This window comes from Sus scrofa, chromosome 9 (genome assembly GCF_054392235.1).
Source record: "Sus scrofa isolate SSC_HxYL_T2T_F1_AM1 chromosome 9, Sscrofa_HxYL_maternal_Yorkshire_Landrace_v2.0, whole genome shotgun sequence".
In the NCBI taxonomy this organism is placed as follows: Eukaryota; Metazoa; Chordata; class Mammalia; order Artiodactyla; family Suidae; genus Sus; species Sus scrofa.
In genome coordinates this window covers 22,250,255-22,269,912 of record NC_139391.1, presented here as the reverse complement: position 1 = coordinate 22,269,912, position 19,658 = coordinate 22,250,255, and the positions used below count along the sequence as shown (strand labels likewise).

General features: G+C 36.2%; 1 protein-coding gene and 1 long non-coding RNA gene across 9 annotated transcripts in view; one reads left to right on the top strand and one right to left on the bottom strand.

Annotated features, from left to right (window-relative positions):
- Positions 1-19,658, top strand: part of GRM5 (glutamate metabotropic receptor 5) — a 523,795-nt gene that overhangs the window by 203,890 nt on the left and 300,247 nt on the right. For all 8 annotated transcript variants that reach the window (XM_084975623.1, XM_021102328.2, XM_021102332.2 and 5 more), the window contains exon 3: positions 2,402-2,651. In XM_084975623.1, the coding sequence (XP_084831749.1) occupies positions 2,402-2,651 (250 nt within the window). The remainder of the gene's footprint in view (positions 1-2,401; positions 2,652-19,658) is intronic.
- LOC146399785 (uncharacterized) lies at positions 13,602-19,085 on the bottom strand. The gene is made up of 2 exons (XR_014814935.1): positions 18,989-19,085; positions 13,602-18,874 (listed from the first exon to the last, which is right to left on the bottom strand). It is a non-coding gene; the product is annotated as an uncharacterized LOC146399785 (long non-coding RNA).

The following is a 19,658-nucleotide window of genomic DNA, read 5'->3' as shown; positions in this document are numbered from 1 at the left end:
TGTATATTACAACTGTTTCCTGTTTTAATTTTAGAGAATACTGCTTGGGTTTTTCTCTGAGAAAATCATATTTCCCTCACCAGTTTAAGCTTATTTTTCATTCTGATGTTCAGTATTAATGCTATTTCCTCCATTATTTGTATTAGATGCTCTGAGAGAGCAGCTTAACTATGTCTAGAATATTTTTTTTAATCCCAATAGGGCACATAATTCAAGCTACCTGTCATATATTTTACATATGTTCAACATAATGTACAAAAATACCCGTACTTTAGACAGGGTTATCTCTGATTTTCAGGTGATAAAGCTGAGATTTAGAGACAATCTAAGCTGAATAAGAACTCAGATCTCTCTAATACAAGCTGTTTCTATATAATTTAGAGTATAAACAAAAAATGTCAAAACAAGGTTGAATTAAAGCAACAAGAAGTGCTAAAGAGTATAAATTTGTCATATATTTTTTCTTGTTCAACTATGAATGTCTTGAGATAGTCCATTATTGCCATCACAATCATTATGCACCTAGTATCAAATTATTTATGCAGATGCTCCAGCATTAATCAAAGCATTAAGTGCAAGACAGTCAGTTGAAAATAGAGTTAGCTAAAAATAATCAGAGAATAATAGATTACTCAGATTAGCGTGAGACTAGTAATTTAAGACCCTTGGCACATTTTTCAGGGAGAGCCCTTTAAACTCTGTTAATTGCAAAATTGCTACCTTGCTTACCTGCCATCATCACAGAGGCTTCTCATTGCTTTAATTCCAGAGAGGAGGGAAAAATGCAGCTGGCCTACCACTGTTTTTGGCTTGAACTCAAGCTGGCCTGCTCTGCTTTGCCCTTTACAGTTTGTTCAGGAAGATAAAACTACACAAAAACCCACCCTCAAAGTCTGAGGATCTCATTTGCAGCAGAGCACCTGTGCTATGATGGAGCACACACAGGGCCAGCAGGGAGAAGAAGATGTTCAAAGACCCTGCCATCAACTTCATAAACACACACTTCATTTTTATCAGTTGCAAAGCGAAGATAATAGCACCTTTGTCGTAGAGTTGATGCAAGGAGCATTAGCTCATATATATGTACTGACTTTTCAAAAACCACAATGTTACACAGATATAGTTATTTACAAGTTGTCTCTACTGTGATCATATAGTGAATTGTGTGCAATTGAACAACTTGTACTCCCTTATATATTTGTGGTCACCTCTTCCTGAAGAAATTCCAATTCCTAGATCTAGGTGATTGCTAGGCCCATTACATCATTATATGCCCCACAACTTGGTTGTCGTGTAGTCGTCTCTTGTATTCTTCAAATCAATCCCCTTCATGCACCTAGTCTTTTGCAAACTCAGAAAATAAACTTGTCATGATATATAGGGCCTTAAAAAGGCTCCAAAAATATCTAAAATTGAGGTATCATGACCTTTAAATGGGAAAGAGAAATGCAGATATAATTGGACTTGCAAGTCTCCTCAAAGTCAACCATAGCCGAATGGAGGGCACAGAATCTGCTCTTTGTCAGATCTGTGAATGGGATGCAACTTTCCACCTACTGGCTGTGTTAACTCTAGGAAGCTTTAAACCTTACTACCTCATCTTTTTTCCTGTCTGTAGAGGGAGATCATAATACACAGCATATTATTTTGAGAGTTAAACGAGGTCATGTATATAAAGATCTTGATACACTTCTTGGCCTATCAGTGACGTCAGTATAGATCCACACTTTGCATAATTTTAAAAGATCACCATTGGCTCTTAACCCCAAAATTTTGCAAAAGACTTCGGAATCATTCTCCCATCCCACTAACTTATGATGGATATAATAAAACTTTAAATGTTTCAAAGAAGATTATACATTTATCTATGACAAGACTAACATCTCAATCAAGGATCTGGAACTAGTAAACCATATGCATAATATTCTATAAATATGCTTTCTAAGATATTTGTACAACATCTACCCTGCATAAGTATTTGTACTGCATATATGTACCGTGTTTTTAAATACAAAAATGTAAACCTATGGGATGAGAAGATTGTATAATGAGAAACAAAAGGAAATTAGATAGAATGAAAAAACAGCAGATAAATGTTTTGCATCATCTTACACTAGAATATGAGCTTTTTTTTTAGTCAAAGTGGCAGTTGGATGCTCATACTTTGTGTATTATTCTCTCTTAGTGAAAAAATGTTTTTAAGTTCAATGCATGTATGTATAGTGTAGTTCCATTGTAAATGGCCCAAATAAGCAAGTCAGTGAAAGAGCTAAAACTCCCTCAGGTCTTCAGGTTCCAAGTCCAACACTGACAAGTGACCTTCATGCTCCCAGCACTTTTGCCTTCTAGCTCTACCCAGTGAATCCAACACTCTCCCCTCTGCTTCTCTGTTTTCACACAGGCAACTATGGAGAAAGTGGGATGGAAGCTTTCAAAGACATGTCAGCGAAGGAAGGGATTTGCATCGCTCACTCTTACAAAATCTACAGCAACGCAGGAGAGCAAAGCTTCGATAAACTGCTGAAGAAGCTCAGGAGTCACCTGCCCAAGGCCCGGGTGGTGGCCTGCTTCTGTGAGGGCATGACGGTGAGAGGTCTGCTGATGGCCATGAGGCGCCTGGGTCTGGCGGGAGAATTCCTGCTTCTGGGCAGGTAAGTGACAATGAGAAAATTCACATGGAGGTAACGTTAGGAATTTGGTGGCATCCAAGGGTATCTGTTGGTGCCTAAGGACATGCTTTGGAAGCTTAATCCGTGTAGTGGAAGAAGAGTTGAAAAATCATAAAACACCAGGGTCTGGAAATAGTCATGGAAAATAAGTAGACAATTTAAAAATCATAAAACATCAAAGTCTGGAAATAATCCTGGAAAATAAGTAAGCCATGTGCTGATTAGTGTTGATGACAGGAGTCAACATTCGAAAATGATAAGTCCTTAAGTCCTCAAAAAATAATTGTAAGGAAATGAGAACGGTTCTTAAACAGTTGCATAATCCTCTTGAGAAATAAACACATGTCAAACTTTAGGCTGTTTCTTCTGAAACTGATTTTGAGAGCGGCTACCTAAGCTTGTTTTATAGGGTAGCATCATAGAATTTGTTGCTTGAAAGTGAGTAATTTCTTTGAGAAAAAGCATTGGCAATTTGGCTCATTATTTTATAGTGCAAAAGTGTTATTACATTGCCTGATCACTCACATTGTTACCAGACAAGTTTCTAAAAGATTAACTTCGGCAGGGGCTGACTTTAATGACCTGGACAATCCACTTGATTGACACAACTCAGCTCATTTCCTCCTGATCCTGTTGCATCAGTGTATGAGTTAGGGTTCTGCAGAGAAACGGAAACAATGGTGTGTATCTATAGAAAGAGATACCAGGAAAGCCAGTGTTATAGCTCTGGTCTGAAAGCTGGCAGGTTTGAGACCCAAGAAAAGACAATGTTGCATTTCAAGACCGAGAAAGACCCAAGCAATCATGAAGGAGGAGTTCCCTCTTACTCAGCCTTTTTTTTTCAGGTCTTCAAGTGATTGGACAAGGCCCACCCAAGGAGGGAGACTAATCCTCATTACATAGGCTACCCATAAAAACGTTAATCTCATCCAGAAACACTCTCATAGATAGAATGTTTGGCCAAATGTTTAGGCACCCTATGGCCCCGTCAAGATGCCACAGAAAATTAATCATAATCAGTGAGTCAACACGATAGTTTGGACATGTGAATGTAGTTCACCATTTCATACCTTTAAAAAGTTACCTTGTTGTCTCCTATCTTTTCTCAATGGGTAGCCAATTGAAAGAATACAGAAACCTTCAGATACCATCGTATCTTTCTTAGTAGTATTGTTCAAAATAGAATGCCAACTCACTTGTTATTCCCTTTGGATGGCTCATTAAAGAAAACATGCTTCTTTTATTTTCTAAATGCTTAGCTGACCTTCTGTGCTCAGACTTAGCTCCTGCATGGCTACATTTTATGACAGGCACTTTATGTACCTAATTCTTTTCTGTCTGAGATGATGGCAGTAGATTGATGGGACTGTTTTATATGAGGCCAACTCTCCTTCATAAAAATGATATTGAGTGAGATTCCTTTCTCGTCGATGTCATACATTTTGTCTAAAATCACCCCTAGTTGGCAAGAATGATGCATTAGTTAGTTTCATACAACCCAGGAACATGCCCACTGTCAGTGTTCTTAAATTCCAAAGTACAGGGTTACCAGTGGGGTGAAAAGAACAAGAAAGAAAAAAGCTGGCTTTAAACAGTCCTGTGTTTCTTTAAGGGGATAAGGGATTCTGTTGCTCTAGCTCCTATCTGCTGCTTTGCCAGCATTAATAAGACAATCAGCAGCACTTGTTTTTCAGCTGTTTATAAGAAGTTGTTTCCAAATCATTGTATTCATGAAAGTATAGATTTATCACCTTTAATTGGATTTCTTAATCTCCTCATTGATTGGCTAATAGTAATTCAACATTTTCTTGAGCACCAGTTCATTTCATCTTTGAGCAACTTTGTTAGCAAAATCTTCCTCTCTCTGAATTTTAAAAATATCTCTCTATAGTTTCCACATCCTGGATGATGTTCTTTTCTTTGAAAGTGACATGACTCTTTCAAATATTTAGAAACAACAGTATGGTCCTTTGTCCCCTTTTATCTTCTCTTTGAAATCCCTACTTCTTCCATTCCTACTTCATCATAGGTAAACACCACTGTAAATATTAATAAAAGCATTTATCAGGACAATTTATAGGATTGTTTATCAAATGCTGTGTGCCAGTTACTGCCCTAATTGCTTTACATGCATTGTTTTGTCAACTGGAAAAAAAAAAAGCAAAAACGTAAAAGTTGAGAATTATGTTTTATATGTTGAACAAAACTGAGGACTTAAGCCCAGGACATGGCATCTCAGATAACTCTGAGAAACTGCTCCCAAGAGGTAAGGGAGGGAGCCAGAATATATAGGAGTTTTTGCAACAAAGACCAGGTAGATGAAACATGAAAAGATTATTGTTAAAGAAAATCAGATATCTGAAGTTAAGGAATTTAGCTCTTTTCTATGTATGGGAAGATGCAAGGGTCTGGGTTCACTGAAATCTGGGCTTTGATATGCACCTCAGCTGTCTGGGGTCGGAATCCTGCACTTTCTCATCCTGAGTCTCCTCTGGTGCACCCTTAGGGGTGGCTGCAGCAGTTGACTCCTAGATGGCGGGCATCCTGTTCCATCCTGAGTCCCCTCAGGGTCCACTGTTGAGGACGCTATAATGCGATAAGTTGATGGCTGCAACATCCTTTGTTTAATGACATGGCAGGCAATATTTTTTTATTCACGGTTTCATTTAATTATTCATCTGACAAATATTGAGTGGCTAGTATCTGTTAAGATGCTTGGAATACATCAGTGAACAAAATAGACAATAATCATTACTTTGTGGACCTTACAGATGATGAATTAGATAAAAGATCATAAGTGCTGTGAAAAAAATCTAAGAACAACTTTTATCATCTCAATTTTATAGACAGACTCTAAGACTCAATCAATACTGAGTAATAATGATAGGGACAGGGAAATATAGATATATGCAATGAAGGCAAAATTTAAAATGTCTATGTAACTCTAAAGCCTGAGCATTCAGCATTGTGTTCTACTGCTTCTTCGTAAGTTTAAAATATTCCTGTTCATAAAAGTGAAGGTCTAGCATACAAAGCAGAAAAGAAAATTTAATAGTTGTAAGAGTATTTAGAACATCTGTTCACTCTGATTTTACAAATGAGGAAACTGATACCCCAAAAGTTTGAATGACATGGTCAAGGTCACATAAGAGCCTGATGACCATGACTCACAATCTTGTGCTTTTTTCTACTAGCCTGTATCCTATAGCATAGAAATGGGAGACATTAGAATCTGATAGCTAATCTCTGGTTCTTCATAGATCCTTGGTGCATTTAAAAAAAAAAAAACTATCCTAGATAATTCTAATTGAAGTTAGCATTTTTATATTAATGTTCCCTTCTAAAAACTCCTATTCAACTCACCCTTTAACTCCTTCTAGTGTTTTAACATTATTTTGTTTGGAAGTATACTCCCCCAGTCTCTATGCTCCTTCCTTCCCCTATCCCCAGTTCAAACTTGAATGGGTAGTTCTCAGAAGTTAGAAGTCCAAGTTAAGAGAAAAGACCCAACATTCAGAACTTCCTAAAGGTTTCCACGTTTAACAGCTACAGTTACTTAAAAATCTATCCAGCTGCCTTGGGACAGACATGTGTAATAGGTCATTCAACTGAAATGTTCAACAGGACTAAGATAACTCTGCTGCCAAGACAAGCTCATCTATCAGCATATCTCACCATCTGTACTGCACATCTGTAGAATGTTAAGAGTGATATAGACCTGGCCACTGCGTCTTCTCAGTTGAGCTCTGGATATCCTGCTGTCTCACTGCCAATAAAAATGTCCTGTCCAGGTCCCGGAAATAGTCTTGCTAAACACTTTAGCCCTGACAGCAGGATGAGATCAATAATCTGAACAGTAAGGACATTGCTACAGATGATTATTTTTCTAGAACGGATACAGTGTTTTAGTTCTTGACTTGAGAAAATATTATTTGAGATATATTATTTACAAGCTGTAAACGTAAATATTAACTTGGAAGCAGGGACTGATTTCTTTTAGAAAATTAGCAATTTAAACAAGTTTTGTCTTGTCTATGATTAACTAAAACCATTTAGCTATTTGAGTGAAGAATTTCTGTCCTTCATTGTGAGGGTTGTTCCCAGGACAGAAGAGGAAATGTACTTAGATTTCAAGACTATTTGGGAATTATCACCAATGTTTCTTTTTTCCCCCCAGAGGTTATTGATTTCAAGCTATTTGTTTTAGCTTTTAAAATGTTTTTTTAATTGAAGTATCATTGATTTACAATGTTGTGTTAATTTCTGCTGTATAGCAAAGTGATTCATATATATGTGTGTGTGTGTGTGTATATATATATATATATATATATGTATATGTATATTCTTTTCTACTGTGGCTTATCACAGGATATTGAACATGTTCCCTGTGCTATAAAGTAGGACCTTTCTATTTATCCATTATATACATAATAGTTTGCATTTGCTAACCCCAAACTCTCACTCTATTCCTCCTCCACACCTCTTCTCCCTAGGGAGCCACGTATCTGATCTCTATGTCTGTGAGTCTGTGTCTATTTTGTAGATAAGTTCACTTTTGTCATACTTTAGATCACACGTATAAGTAATATTATATAGTATTTGTCTTTTTCTTTCTGACTGACTTCACTTAGTATGATAATCTCTAGGTCCATCCATTTGCTGCAAATGGCATTATCGCATTCTTTTTTATAGCTGAGTAATATTCCATTGTATATATGTACCGTATCATCTTTATCCATTCATCTGTCAGTGAACATTTAGGTTGTTTCCATGTCTTGGCTATTGTGAATAGTGCTACTGTGAACATAGGGGTACATATATTTTTTGAATTATAATTTTGTCCAGATATATGCCCAGGAGTGGAATTGCCAGATCATATGGTACTTCTATTTTTAGTTTTTGAGGAAACTCTATATTGTTTTTCGTAGTGCCTACACCACTCCCACTCCCACTGACAGTGCAGGAAGTTTCCTTTTTCTCTAAAACCTCTCCAGCATTTGTTATTTGTAGACTTTTTAATGATAGCCATTGTGACCACTGTGAGATAGTACCTCACGGAAGTTTTGACTTTCATTTTTCTAATAATTAGTGATGTTGAGCACCTTTTCATGTGCCTGTTGGCCATCTGTATGTCTTCTTTGGAGAAATGTCTATTTAGGTCTTCTGCTTATTTTTTGATTGAGTTGTTGAGATGTATGGGCTGTTTACCAGTGTTTCATAATAGGAGGTCATGCTACATCAATAGTTTTCAGGATGGAAAAGATAAGTCCTTACTCTAATAAATATATTTGTGGATAGAATTACAAACTATTGTTCTAGTAAAACTATGATAGTAGCTGTTACACAGAAGTAAACATTAGTCGTTATCCTTGTATATCACCAGAGTATTTATTCCAAATTTATGCTCTTTGTAAATAAGTATATTTATCTTCCACTGGGCCATTCAGTGTCATTTAATTTTAATATGAAAAAAAGAAGTTACTTTCTTTGTATTTATATTTATAAATATAAAGATATGTATAATTTATTTGCAGCCCCCCCCCCCCCGCAATTCTAGGTACAATGTACCAGTCAGAGGTCATTTTTATTAGAGGCAATAATGCTGGAGTATAGATGAGATTCTACTTTTACCAAGTTGCCAGGAATACAATGCCAGACAGTTGGACAGAAGTTAAATACTCATACAGAAGGGCTTGGCTAATACTTTACCACAGAATATATCACAATTTGTTCAGTGAGTTCCTATCACCATAGACATTTTGGTTGTTTCCAGTCTTTTATTACTATAAGTTATATTGTACTATATAACCACAGGCAGGTGCTCTTTTATAGGTATCTCTTTTATAGAGATAAATCTTCATGGTAGATTCTTGGAAGTGGGATCAGCTAGATCAAAAGACAAATGCATAGGTAGTTTTGTTATATATTGTTAAATTCCCCACCATAAGCGTTGAACCAATGTTGTTTTCCCTTCGGTAATACATGGAATGTAGCTCTTTCTGCACACCTTTTCTGAGAAGATGTGTGTCAAGCTTTCCAATGTGATATTTGACAAATGTTATATCAGTGTAATTCAATTTGTATTTATTTTGTTATGCATAAGGTTAAGCTTTATTTTCTTATGCTGAAGTGCAATTATATACTTCTTTTTAGTGATCCATCACAATATATCTTTTGCTCATCTTTTATTAGGTTAAAAAAAGTTATTTTCATTGAGTTCCTGTTATATGTTACGAGAAAAGGAGAGAGGGTAGCATGGGAGGGTGCAGAAAAGGAGATGATGAGAGGAGCTGAGAGGAAAGGAAGAAGGAGGAGAGGAAAGGGGAGGATTTAATGTTCTAAGCAATATCATATGTGTCAGGTTTTACATGCCTTTAAATTTTGTAATAATATCTCCATTTTATATTGGAGAATAATGAACTTCAAAGAGGTTGAATGACTGAACAAGATCACACTAGTTTCTTATCCTAGTGGCCATTCGAAGTATCATAAAGAGAGAAGTCTTTTAGCAACATAAACATTTGTGCATTTATGATAAGTTCAATTTTATTTTGTTTTACTTTTGTTTTTGTTGTTTTAGGTTATCCTTTGAAAATTAAATAAATTTAGTATAATGCCTTAAAAATTGTTGGAATTTTTATGATGAATTTGTAATTCAAATAAAGCCAGCCAAAGTGTGTCCCACTTTGCCTGGAATTATTTAATTGCTTATCTTTTTTTTTTTTTTTTTTTTTTTTTTTGTCTTTTTGCTATTTCTTTGGGCCAGTCCCGTGGCATATGGAGGTTCCCAGGCTAGGGGTTGAATCGGAGCTGTAGCCACTGGCCTACACCAGAGCCACAGCAACGCGGGATCCGAGCCGCGTCTGCGACCTACACCACAGCTCACGGCAACGCCAGATCGTTAACCCACTGAGCAAGGGCAGGGACCGAACCCGCAACCTCATGGTTCCTAGTCGGATACGTTAACCACTGCGCCACGACGGGAACTCCTAATTGCTTATCTTCTTTTGAGTTGGGAAGACCAGATTAATTGCATAACGTTCAGTCTATAAACAGCCCATTGTTTAGATGCATCAGCCTCAGACCATATGAAAAACTCTGAACCATATGCGTTGAGCTTAGAGAATAAGGAAAGCCTGTGTGAAAAAATTTGGAGAGGAAGCTAAGGGACAGTATTTTCAGCCTTGTAGTATTTTGGTGTTTATTCCATCATTGGAGAAGACTTTCTTTGTAAGTATGAGGATATAATAGGTGTGATTTTTCTAAAAGATAACCCCTAGGGCTGTGGCTCATGGATTAGAAGAGGTAAGATGGATATAGGGGAACCAGTACTCTAACAAAAATTGTACTGCCATAAACTAAGGCAGTGAGGCTGATGAAAAGGTAACAGACCAAGACGTACTAATTACAATATGCTTATTACATTGTTTGCAGCAATGATATCAGGGGTATATGTGTATGTCCAAATTCATCCAAAATGTATACATTAAATATGTACAACTTTTTGTATGTCACCTCAATAAGTTGAAAAAATCTGTAAGAGCTGGTGATGTGTTGGAAATTAAGGAGTATAGGAAAGATGTCAAGGGTGACTCCTAGATTCATATATTGAATAACAAGATAGATGATGGTACCTTTACCAAAATGAAGACAATTGGAAAAGAATCAGTTCTGAGGTAGAGAGCAGATCATGAGTTCAGTTTTGGGGAAGTTGACCTAATGTGCATTTCAAACATAGAAATAGCCAAGAAAGCAGAAAAATATGTAAGTCTAGAGCTCAAAAAAGATATATAGGCTGTAAATAAAAATAAGCCAATCATCCAAACAGTTTAGCTTTATGAATGGAAGATATGGGTGTACAGAATTAAAAGAGAAAGTCTAAGAATGAAGCGTTGAGGGACCTCAAAATCTAATGATTGGGAAAAAAAGGTGAACTCTTTAAAGGAAAAGACAGAGAAAAAGCAAATGCAGAGATGGGGGAGGAAAACTCAGGGAGTATTGTGACCAGTGGAAGAGTATGTTTAAAGAAGAGACCACCGGTGTCAAATGATTCTAGGAAATCAAGTGCAGATGATTTTAAGAGGGCCTTTTAGATTTATTGAAGTGAAAGTAATTGATGATTTTGCTGAATGGAGAATGAAAACAGTCAGAATGAAGTGGCTAAGAAGTGAATAGGTGAGAAAATGAACTCAGGGCATATATGCCACTGCTTTGGGAAGTTAAACTAATAATGATGAGACTGTATATTGAGAGAAAATGAGATCAAGAGAGGGGTTATTTTAACATAATATTTTATTTTTTCCAAAAATATAGTTTATGATCATGACAAATAATTTAAACATTGAACAAAGCTATACAATGAAAAGCACATACTTCCACATCCATAGCAACACGTGGTACTATCAAATTTTTGGTGTTGCATCATAATATTTTAATTTGTAGTTCTTTAATTATGAGTGAGATTGTACCTCTTTTATTTTTCAATCAGTAAGTGATATATATTTATATTTTCTGCTAGCTACCTAATCATGCACGTAGTCCATTTTTTTCTCTTTATTTTTCCTTATTGGTTTATATAAAAGTGCTTTATAAATTCAGGAAAGTGGCTCACTGACATGTGTAGCAAATATTTTTCTTCTTGTTTAATTTTACTTTACTTATGGCATTTTATAAAAATGCCAAACTTTTTTTTTTTTTTAGCTATTTTCTTCACATTTTTTTAATGACTCTTGGGCGAGTCACAGAGGGGTTTCTTGTTTGTTTAATTGGTGGTTTAATGCAGGATCCAAGTAGACTAGGAGGATTTAACAAATGGAAGAGGGGCAATTAGAGTATAAAATCCTTAAAAATGTGGGAACGAGTGACATTTGAAGTGAAGATATAGGGGACAAGCTGAGAAGGTCAACTCCAGAACTGGAAGAGAAATAAAAAATTATGTCGGGGCAAAGGTAGGTATGTTTAAAAGTTTGAAAACAGGAACCTCGCTTAGTAACCCCCCTCTTTCCTTTGTAAATTTGAAGGCAAGAAGGGAGTGTGTGTGTGTGTGTGTACATGCGTGCGCACATGTGTTGTGGGGGGAGCCGGTTGCCAGTCCTCTAAGAAGTTGTCACTAGAGATTAGAGAACCAAGAAAACTAATGTTAGGAAGTGGTTTCACATAATATCCTTATTTTATATTATGCTATCCATTATAAACAACGGGGAGAGGAAGAAGATTTGGCTATACTGTCATGAAGAAGTGCTCTTAACAGCAAATTCAGCATTTGTACATGTGCTGTCACATCAACTATTGTAATGAATTCCTTCCATTAGGGTTTTAAAGGTTGTTTAAACAACAGCCTTGATTTCAAATTAAAAGCGAAAGCGAGTCATTGAGATTACTGTATCTTAGCTAATTGGAGACCAAATCTTTGTTCTGTGACCAAATAGACCTCCTCATGCTGGCTTGAAGCCTCAGAGTCACAGGTAGGGCTGGACAATGCAGAAATTTCCTGCTTTCAAAGATGGCCTTAAGATTGACAATAGGAAAATGCTTAGTTTCAGAGTGACAGATTGCTTCAAAGAAGAAGCTGAGTCACACCTGCTCAACTCTTCCTGCAGTCTTACCTGACTGATAAGTCACTCATTCCCCTGAGCAGAAAGAGGGTGGTGGAGTAGAAAAGCTGTGTGTTTTCCTTCCATGCTTTTTTTTTTTTCTCTCTCCTGGAGAGTTGGGCAACCCTCTGAAATACTCCTTTTTAAAATGTGAAGAGTGGTGGAGTTCCTGTCGTGGCTCAGTGGTTAACGAATCCGACTAGGAACCATGAGGTTGCGAGTTCGATCCCTGGCCTTGCTCAGCGGGTTAAGGTTCCAGCATTGCCATGAGCTGTGGTGTGGGTCACAGATGCGGCTTGGATCCCGAGTTGCTGTGGCTCTGGTGCAGGCCGGCGGCCACAGCTCTGATTAGACCCCTAGCCTGGGAACCTGCATATGCCGAGGGAGCAGCCCTAGAAAAGGCAAAAAGACAAAAATAAATAAATAAATAAAATGTGAAGAGTGAGATAAATTCTCTCTTTCACAAGTCCCTTCTGAAGCAGATAAGATAATATTAACTTCACCTTATAGAGAATGACTTGGAAGCCCAGAGACATCATTTCTCTCATCAATGTCACCATCTGAAATTTAAATGAAACCAGTTGCTTTGCAGATGCTATGGATCTGACAACCAGAAATACCCAGAAGGAAAACAGAAGGTCTTGATATTATTGGTCAAGGAAGGATTCCTGTGTGAGAGATGAAACCAACTGATGTCTTCAAAAGCTCTTCCAGTGTGTGAGCTGGAGCTTTAGAGGCATCTACATCTTAAGGGGTCTGGTAGCTTTAAGGCTGATTGCACCTCTAAAATATGTTGAGATGAAATTGTAAAATAATTGATAATTATAGCTCTTTCTGGAGCTCTTTGTGGAGCAAGCATTGTCCTAAGTGATCGGTTTTCATGTATTATTGTATTGACTTTTTCTAACAATCTGATTTGAAAGCTATTGTCATTAACCTCATTTTATTGCTGAGGAAACTGAGGCACAGAGAGACAATGGATTTGCTCAAGATCACACAGGCAGAAAGTGGCAGAGAGGGCAGTAGAAGGTAGTCTGTATTCTTAACCACTGTGATAAACTATCCAGATATTTGATAATCCTGAATTCCAGTATAAATTTTATCCTTATGGCATAAAGTATTTTTTCTTTATTACTAAAATAGTCTATCTTTAATAAAAAATATTGGAGTTCCCATTGTGGCTTAGTAGTAACAAACCCAACTAATATCCATGAGGATGCAGGTTCAATCCCTGGCCTCTTTCAGTGGGTTAAGGATCTGGCATTGCCATGAGCTGTGGCGTAGCTCACACACATGGCTCAGATCCCGCATTGCGTAGGCCGGCAGCTGCAGCCCGGATTTGACCCCTAGCCTGAGAACTTCCTTATGTATAGCTGCGGCTCAAACAAGACGAAAAAAAAAAAAAAAAAAAAAAAAAAGAAAGAAAGAAAAAGAAAGAAAGAAAAAAATAACAATTAAAGTTTATTTTGAGAGGTTTTGTTTTTTGTTTTTTGTTTGTTTGTTTGTTTGTTTTAGTAAGATACATAAAACCTAGAGCAATCCAACATTCTCAAAGGTTAGGTGGATTATTCAATCTGGCATTACTATTCAATCTACATTACTATTTTTCTGTGCAAAATTTATTATGAAAACACTCTGCTAAAGTTTAGCTTTCAGGAAAGTGAAAAGTTTCAAGTTGTTTATAAGAATGATCAAACATCTGTGAAGAAACAAAAGCAAACAAAATGTTGTTCTGTGGTAAAACCAGATGAAATTCATTTGTTCTTCATATGTTTTCTGGAAGACTAATATGCTTTGGTAGAGTGACTGTTTTATGTACATGTTTCTTTTCGTTGGAGGACACTGGGATAAATCATTCTAAAGCAGTAGCTGGCGAACTAAGGTCCAGGAGTCAAATCCAGCTTGCCTCATATTTTTGTAAATAAAGTTTTATTGAAAAATAGCCACATTCCTTTACACAATGTCTATGGCTGCTTTGAGGCTACAATAGTACAGTTGAGTGATTGTAACAGAGACTATATTTCACATAAAAGCAAAAATATTTACTATCTGGCCTTTGCAAAACACATTTGTTGACCCTTGATCTAGAAGTTGTTTTGGTTTTTTGTTTGTTTTGTTTTTTTTCCATCTATGAATTTGGCTCTCCTTACTTACATAACTTAATAGGACTTATGCTTTGAATATTTATTCAGCAGTGGTCATGGTTTCACATGAATTCCACTTTCTGTTCAATTCTCCTTGAGGTTTTGAGGTGCCAGCTGGGTCGTGGGATCAGAAAGTTCTAGAGGTGTTGGGACAGGTTTAAGAGCTGTGTTTTTCAGTGGAGAGGAGACCAAGAACAAAGGAGCTATTTTTGATTTAAGCATCCTGAAACACAATGTCCAAAGAAATCAGAACATACAATGCATTAGAAATATCTCCTTATTCAATCCTGAGTGATTTAATTTTATCTAAAATAAAAGAATGTGCTAAATTTAATAAGGAACATACTGTTTGTGTGTAACTGTTAGTCTTTCTAATAAAGTTCCTTTTTTTTTCTTCTCACTTGCTACACTGGACTGGATGATGACACAGATTAAAAATTCATCCTTTCTCCCTCTATCCATCCCCCCCTCATTTTCTTGAGAGTTATTTTTCTAAAAAACAAATTTAATTCTATAATCCTTCTGAATAGTAATCTTAGTTGACTCCTCTTTTCTTTTATATTCAAACCCTAATTTGTTATCCATGCCTGTTTAAAATATGACCCAATAGGCCAATCATTACCCTTTCTACTCAGAGTTGATATTAAAATATTTAACAGTCAGTAAGTCATGGATCCATTTAGAACACCATGGGTAAATCCATGCCAATGCCTGTCACCTAAGTATTTGAACTGATGCACTTCAATGCCTTTCCCAAATTTTTATAATTTTCCCAAACGTACCAGGTAGACAGTTATCACCTCCACTGTCTTCTCCTTGGAATGACCTCCTTGTCTTTTACCGATGAAACTCCGTTCATAATGTAAGCCATTCCTCAATAGTTTTGAAGACTCTCTGAACACTACTGAGACTTCCGGAGACCCCTTTAAGACCCCTATGACTTTTCAATTCTGGTTTTCTGTTTTCCTCCTCCTCTTCTCTGCTGGAATGTGAGATCCTTGAAGCATGGGCAAAGGTTTATTAATTTTTGTTTTTCTAGTACCTAACATAAATACTTAAGAATGGCTCTGGCTGAGGACAGTCAAGTGTGGCACTTTTGCAGAAGTAGAAAAAAGATTCCTGCCAACTCCAGTCAAGCCTAAGTAAAATGCAGGTGTCTTAAGCTCTTACAGAGCGGAAAAGGAGAATGAACGCATGCCACTTGGCAAGGAAGCCAACCTAAAGTCCATGGTCAAGGGCAGAGGTAAGTACTTAGGACACACTCTCCAGGATGTTATGGAAGAAGTCTATTCCACAGGTTTTAGTACAGAGTGGTGAGCCTCTGGCCTTCACAAAACACATCATTGAAAAATGAAGCACTTTCTATGAGGCTAAAACACACCATCAACCATTCAATCACTTGCAATGGGAAAAGTCAAATTAATAGTACAGTGGTGAGACAAAGAATACCATGAACATGTTTGAACACATGCCTGTGCTGTTTCAAAGGAAGGCTTCAAAGGTTTTAGCTCCGTTCTAAGGGAAACGAAACAGATTTCGTTCCTTCAGCACTCTGACCTTGCATTCGACTTGCCAACTAAGAAGATGAATGTTGACTAGAAATTCAGAGCATTTGAAAGCTTTATTGTCTTCTATCTTTTAAGACCTAAATGCAAATCTCTCTCAAGGTGATTTATTGAGACTCTCTTAGTTTAATATTTTTGGACTCCTGAATCTGTTTTCTTATTTGCTTTAAAATGTATTTTAATAAACTGCTTTTAGAACAGTTTTAGATTCATAGCAAATTTGAGAGGAAAGTACCGCCTGCAGTTTTCCATATTCTTCCTGTCCACACACTTGGGGGACACCATCGTCAAGTACATTCACTACAGCTGATGAGCCTACTTGGCTACATCATTATCAGCCAGAGTTCACACTTTACATTAGGGCTCACCCTTGGCATTGTACATGCTATGGGTGTGGACAAGTGTACAATGACATGTATCAACCATTATAGTATCACGCACAGTATCTCCATCAACCTAAACATCCTCATTGCTCTGCCTTTTCATCACCCTCTCCCCACTAACCCTTGGCAACCAATAATCTTTTTGCTGTCTCCATAGTTTTGCCTTTTCCAGAATGTCCTATGATTGGAATCATACAGTGGGCAACATTTTCAGATTGCCTTTTTTGTCTTAGCAGCATGAAATAAAGTTTCCTCATGTAAGAGTTCCTATTGTGGCTCGGTGGGTTAAGGACCCAGCATTGTCTCTGTGAGGATGCAGGTTCAATCCCTGGTTAAGGATCCAGCTGTGCACAAGGTCACAGATGCAGCTCTGATTCAACCCCTAGCCTGGGAACTTCCATATGCTACAGGCGCAGCCATAAAAAGGAAAAAAAAGAAAAGTTGTCTTATGTCTTTTCATGGCTTGATAGCTCATTTCTTTTTAGTGCTGAATAATATTCCAGGGTGGTCTGAATGTACCACCACTTATTAATCCATTCACCTACTGAAGGACCTTTTGCTTGCCTCTAAGTTTCAACAATTATGAATAAAGCTGCTATAAACATCCATGTGCAGGTTTTTGTCTAGACATAAGTTTTCAGTTCTTTTGAGTAAATACCAAGAAGTATGATGGCTGGATTGTATGGTGAGAGTATGTTTGGTTTGGGAAGAAACTGCCAAACTGTCTTCCAAAGTGACCTTACATTTGAATTCCTATTAGGAATGAGTGAGAGTTTCTATTGCTCCACAGTCTTGCACTGGGTCTTATAGTTTCTGGATTTTGTATTTATTTTAATATGTTTTCACAGATATTGTATTGATGTAACAAAGAGTGTTTTCTGACATCCAATCTTAAAATCACATATTTGTTTTCATTTCATTTGCCTTTTTAAATTTGTCTTTGAAAGGTGCCCAGGCATCATTTTAATGTGTAGTAGTAATAAGTAGACATTAGACAAATGCATATTTCCCCATTTTTCTAGAATTTCTTTTTTTCTCCTTAGGTCTTCCTTCACACCCTGCCTCACTCCCTTCCTTTCCTTTTCCCAGGTAACAAATATGAGTAACTTGGCTGTTTTCATCCTCACATTTCTTCTTGGTCTTAGAATCATTGACACACACATTTCCTCCCAGGTGTTTTTTTTTTTTTTGACATTAAATTATGTTGAATTTTGTCATTTTTTTATGTACATAATCAAATACAGTTCTTTATAGCTTATAGATTTCTTCTTTGACCAAAATTTTTCTCTGAAACTGGGAGAATATTTTTTTATCTTTATTCATTTAATCCAATTATAATTTTTTAAATTAAATCTATACAGTAAGAGATCCAACATTTTCTTTAAGATAATGGACCTGCATAATTTATTAAATAAATAGCCCTTTCACACTGAAATAACAGTGTTTCATATATTAAATTTTACATTTTAAAAACTATATATTTTCTGTATACCAGTGTATAATTTTAGATTTTCTCTTTGGTATCATTGTTTTGTCTATTCTAATCCTAGTAGCATAATGTTTTTATTACACTGTCTTTCTAATACACTTTAGTAAGTTTTGCCACACTAATTATTCTTATTTCCATAATTTTATTATTTTGGTAAATTTTTTGGTCCATAAAAACTTTAAGATTATTTTCCTGATTATAAAATTAGGCTCCTAAATATTAATTTTGAAGAATTAAAATTTTAATGATATTAAATGTTCTAATCCAAATATAGAGACCGAATTTTATTCATATTTTTGCATCTTTCCATAAAGATAGATTTCTTTATAAAGATTTTGTATTTTTTGCATTATTAATGGACTTCATAGTTTTTCTTAGCATATTTTAAAATGTCTAGGTAGTTATTGCTAGTATTGAGAAAAGCAACTTGATGTTTATATATTTGAATTCCTTTTTTTATTATTTGTAGCTTTTTCCAGAAGGTTTGGATTTTCCTGATATGTGATCATTTTACCAAGGCAAACTACTTGAGTCTCTTCCTCTCCATTGCTTATACTAATTATGCCACTTCCTGAACTTACTGCATTCACTAAAATCTCTAAAATGTTGATTATAATTATAATGATAACAAGTGATACCCTTTTCTGTACTTGATGTTAGTGAGATTAATTTGTTATTTTACTATTTGAAATGAAATGTTATATTTTTGTCCTTAGCATATTTATTTCCTTCTTCCTACATTGTTATTTTAGTAACCCTTCAGATACAAATACACAAATTAAAGGAAACACACACACGCAAACTCAAACAGAACAAATAAAATTAGATGTGAAGTTAGATGCCTAAGTGGTGAATTTATAATTTGCTCTATCACAAAGCATCCTTTTAAAAATTACACTTGGTTCAAGACGGCCATCTAAACACACGCATTTTACCCTTGCTCCTGCTTCAGAATCCATTGAACTGACTTGCCATTTCCCTTAAAGTAAAAGCCACAGTCTTTCCAATCCTTACGCACTTTCAAATGCCATCTAAACACACGCATTTTACCCTTGCTCCTGCTTCAGAATCCATTGAACTGACTTGCCATTTCCCTTAAAGTAAAAGCCACAGTCTTTCCAATCCTTATGCACTTTCAAATGCACCCCTTTCTCCTCCCCACTCGTGTCCTATGACCCCTCTCCTCTTTTACTCCACTCCAGCCACAATCATCCTCTCACTGTTCCTCAAAAAAAAAAAAAATCCTAGTCACATTTCCACCTCAGGGCCTTTGCATTCACTCTTAACTTTGCCTGAAACATCTTCCCTCAGGTGCTTCATCAATGGATCCTTTTTTTTTTTTTTTTTTTTTTTTTTGATTTAAGGATATCAGTTTTATTTTCATTTCTTTCAGCTTTTCTTTTTAAAAAGCTTTCATTTCATTTTTGTAATTGCTCAGTGAGTTTTATTACATTTATAGTTGTATAACAATCATCACAACCAAATTTTGTAGCATTTCCATCCCAAACCCTCAGGGCATTCCCCCCCCCAACCTGTCTCATTTGGAAACCATTAGTTTTTCAAAGTCTCATCACTGGATTCTTTATCTGAAGTCTTCATTCACATGTTACCTTCTCAGTGAAACTTCCCTAAACACTATATTTAAACTTGAAACCTACACTCCCACTCATACTTCCCACTCCCTGCCCACTTTGTATTTGTCAAGTGCACTTATTACCTTCTAATACACTGTGTAATTTTCTTATTCGCTCAGTTTATTGTCACTGTAGTCTGTGTTGGAAGTTAGCTCCAGGAGGGCAGAGATTATAATGTTTC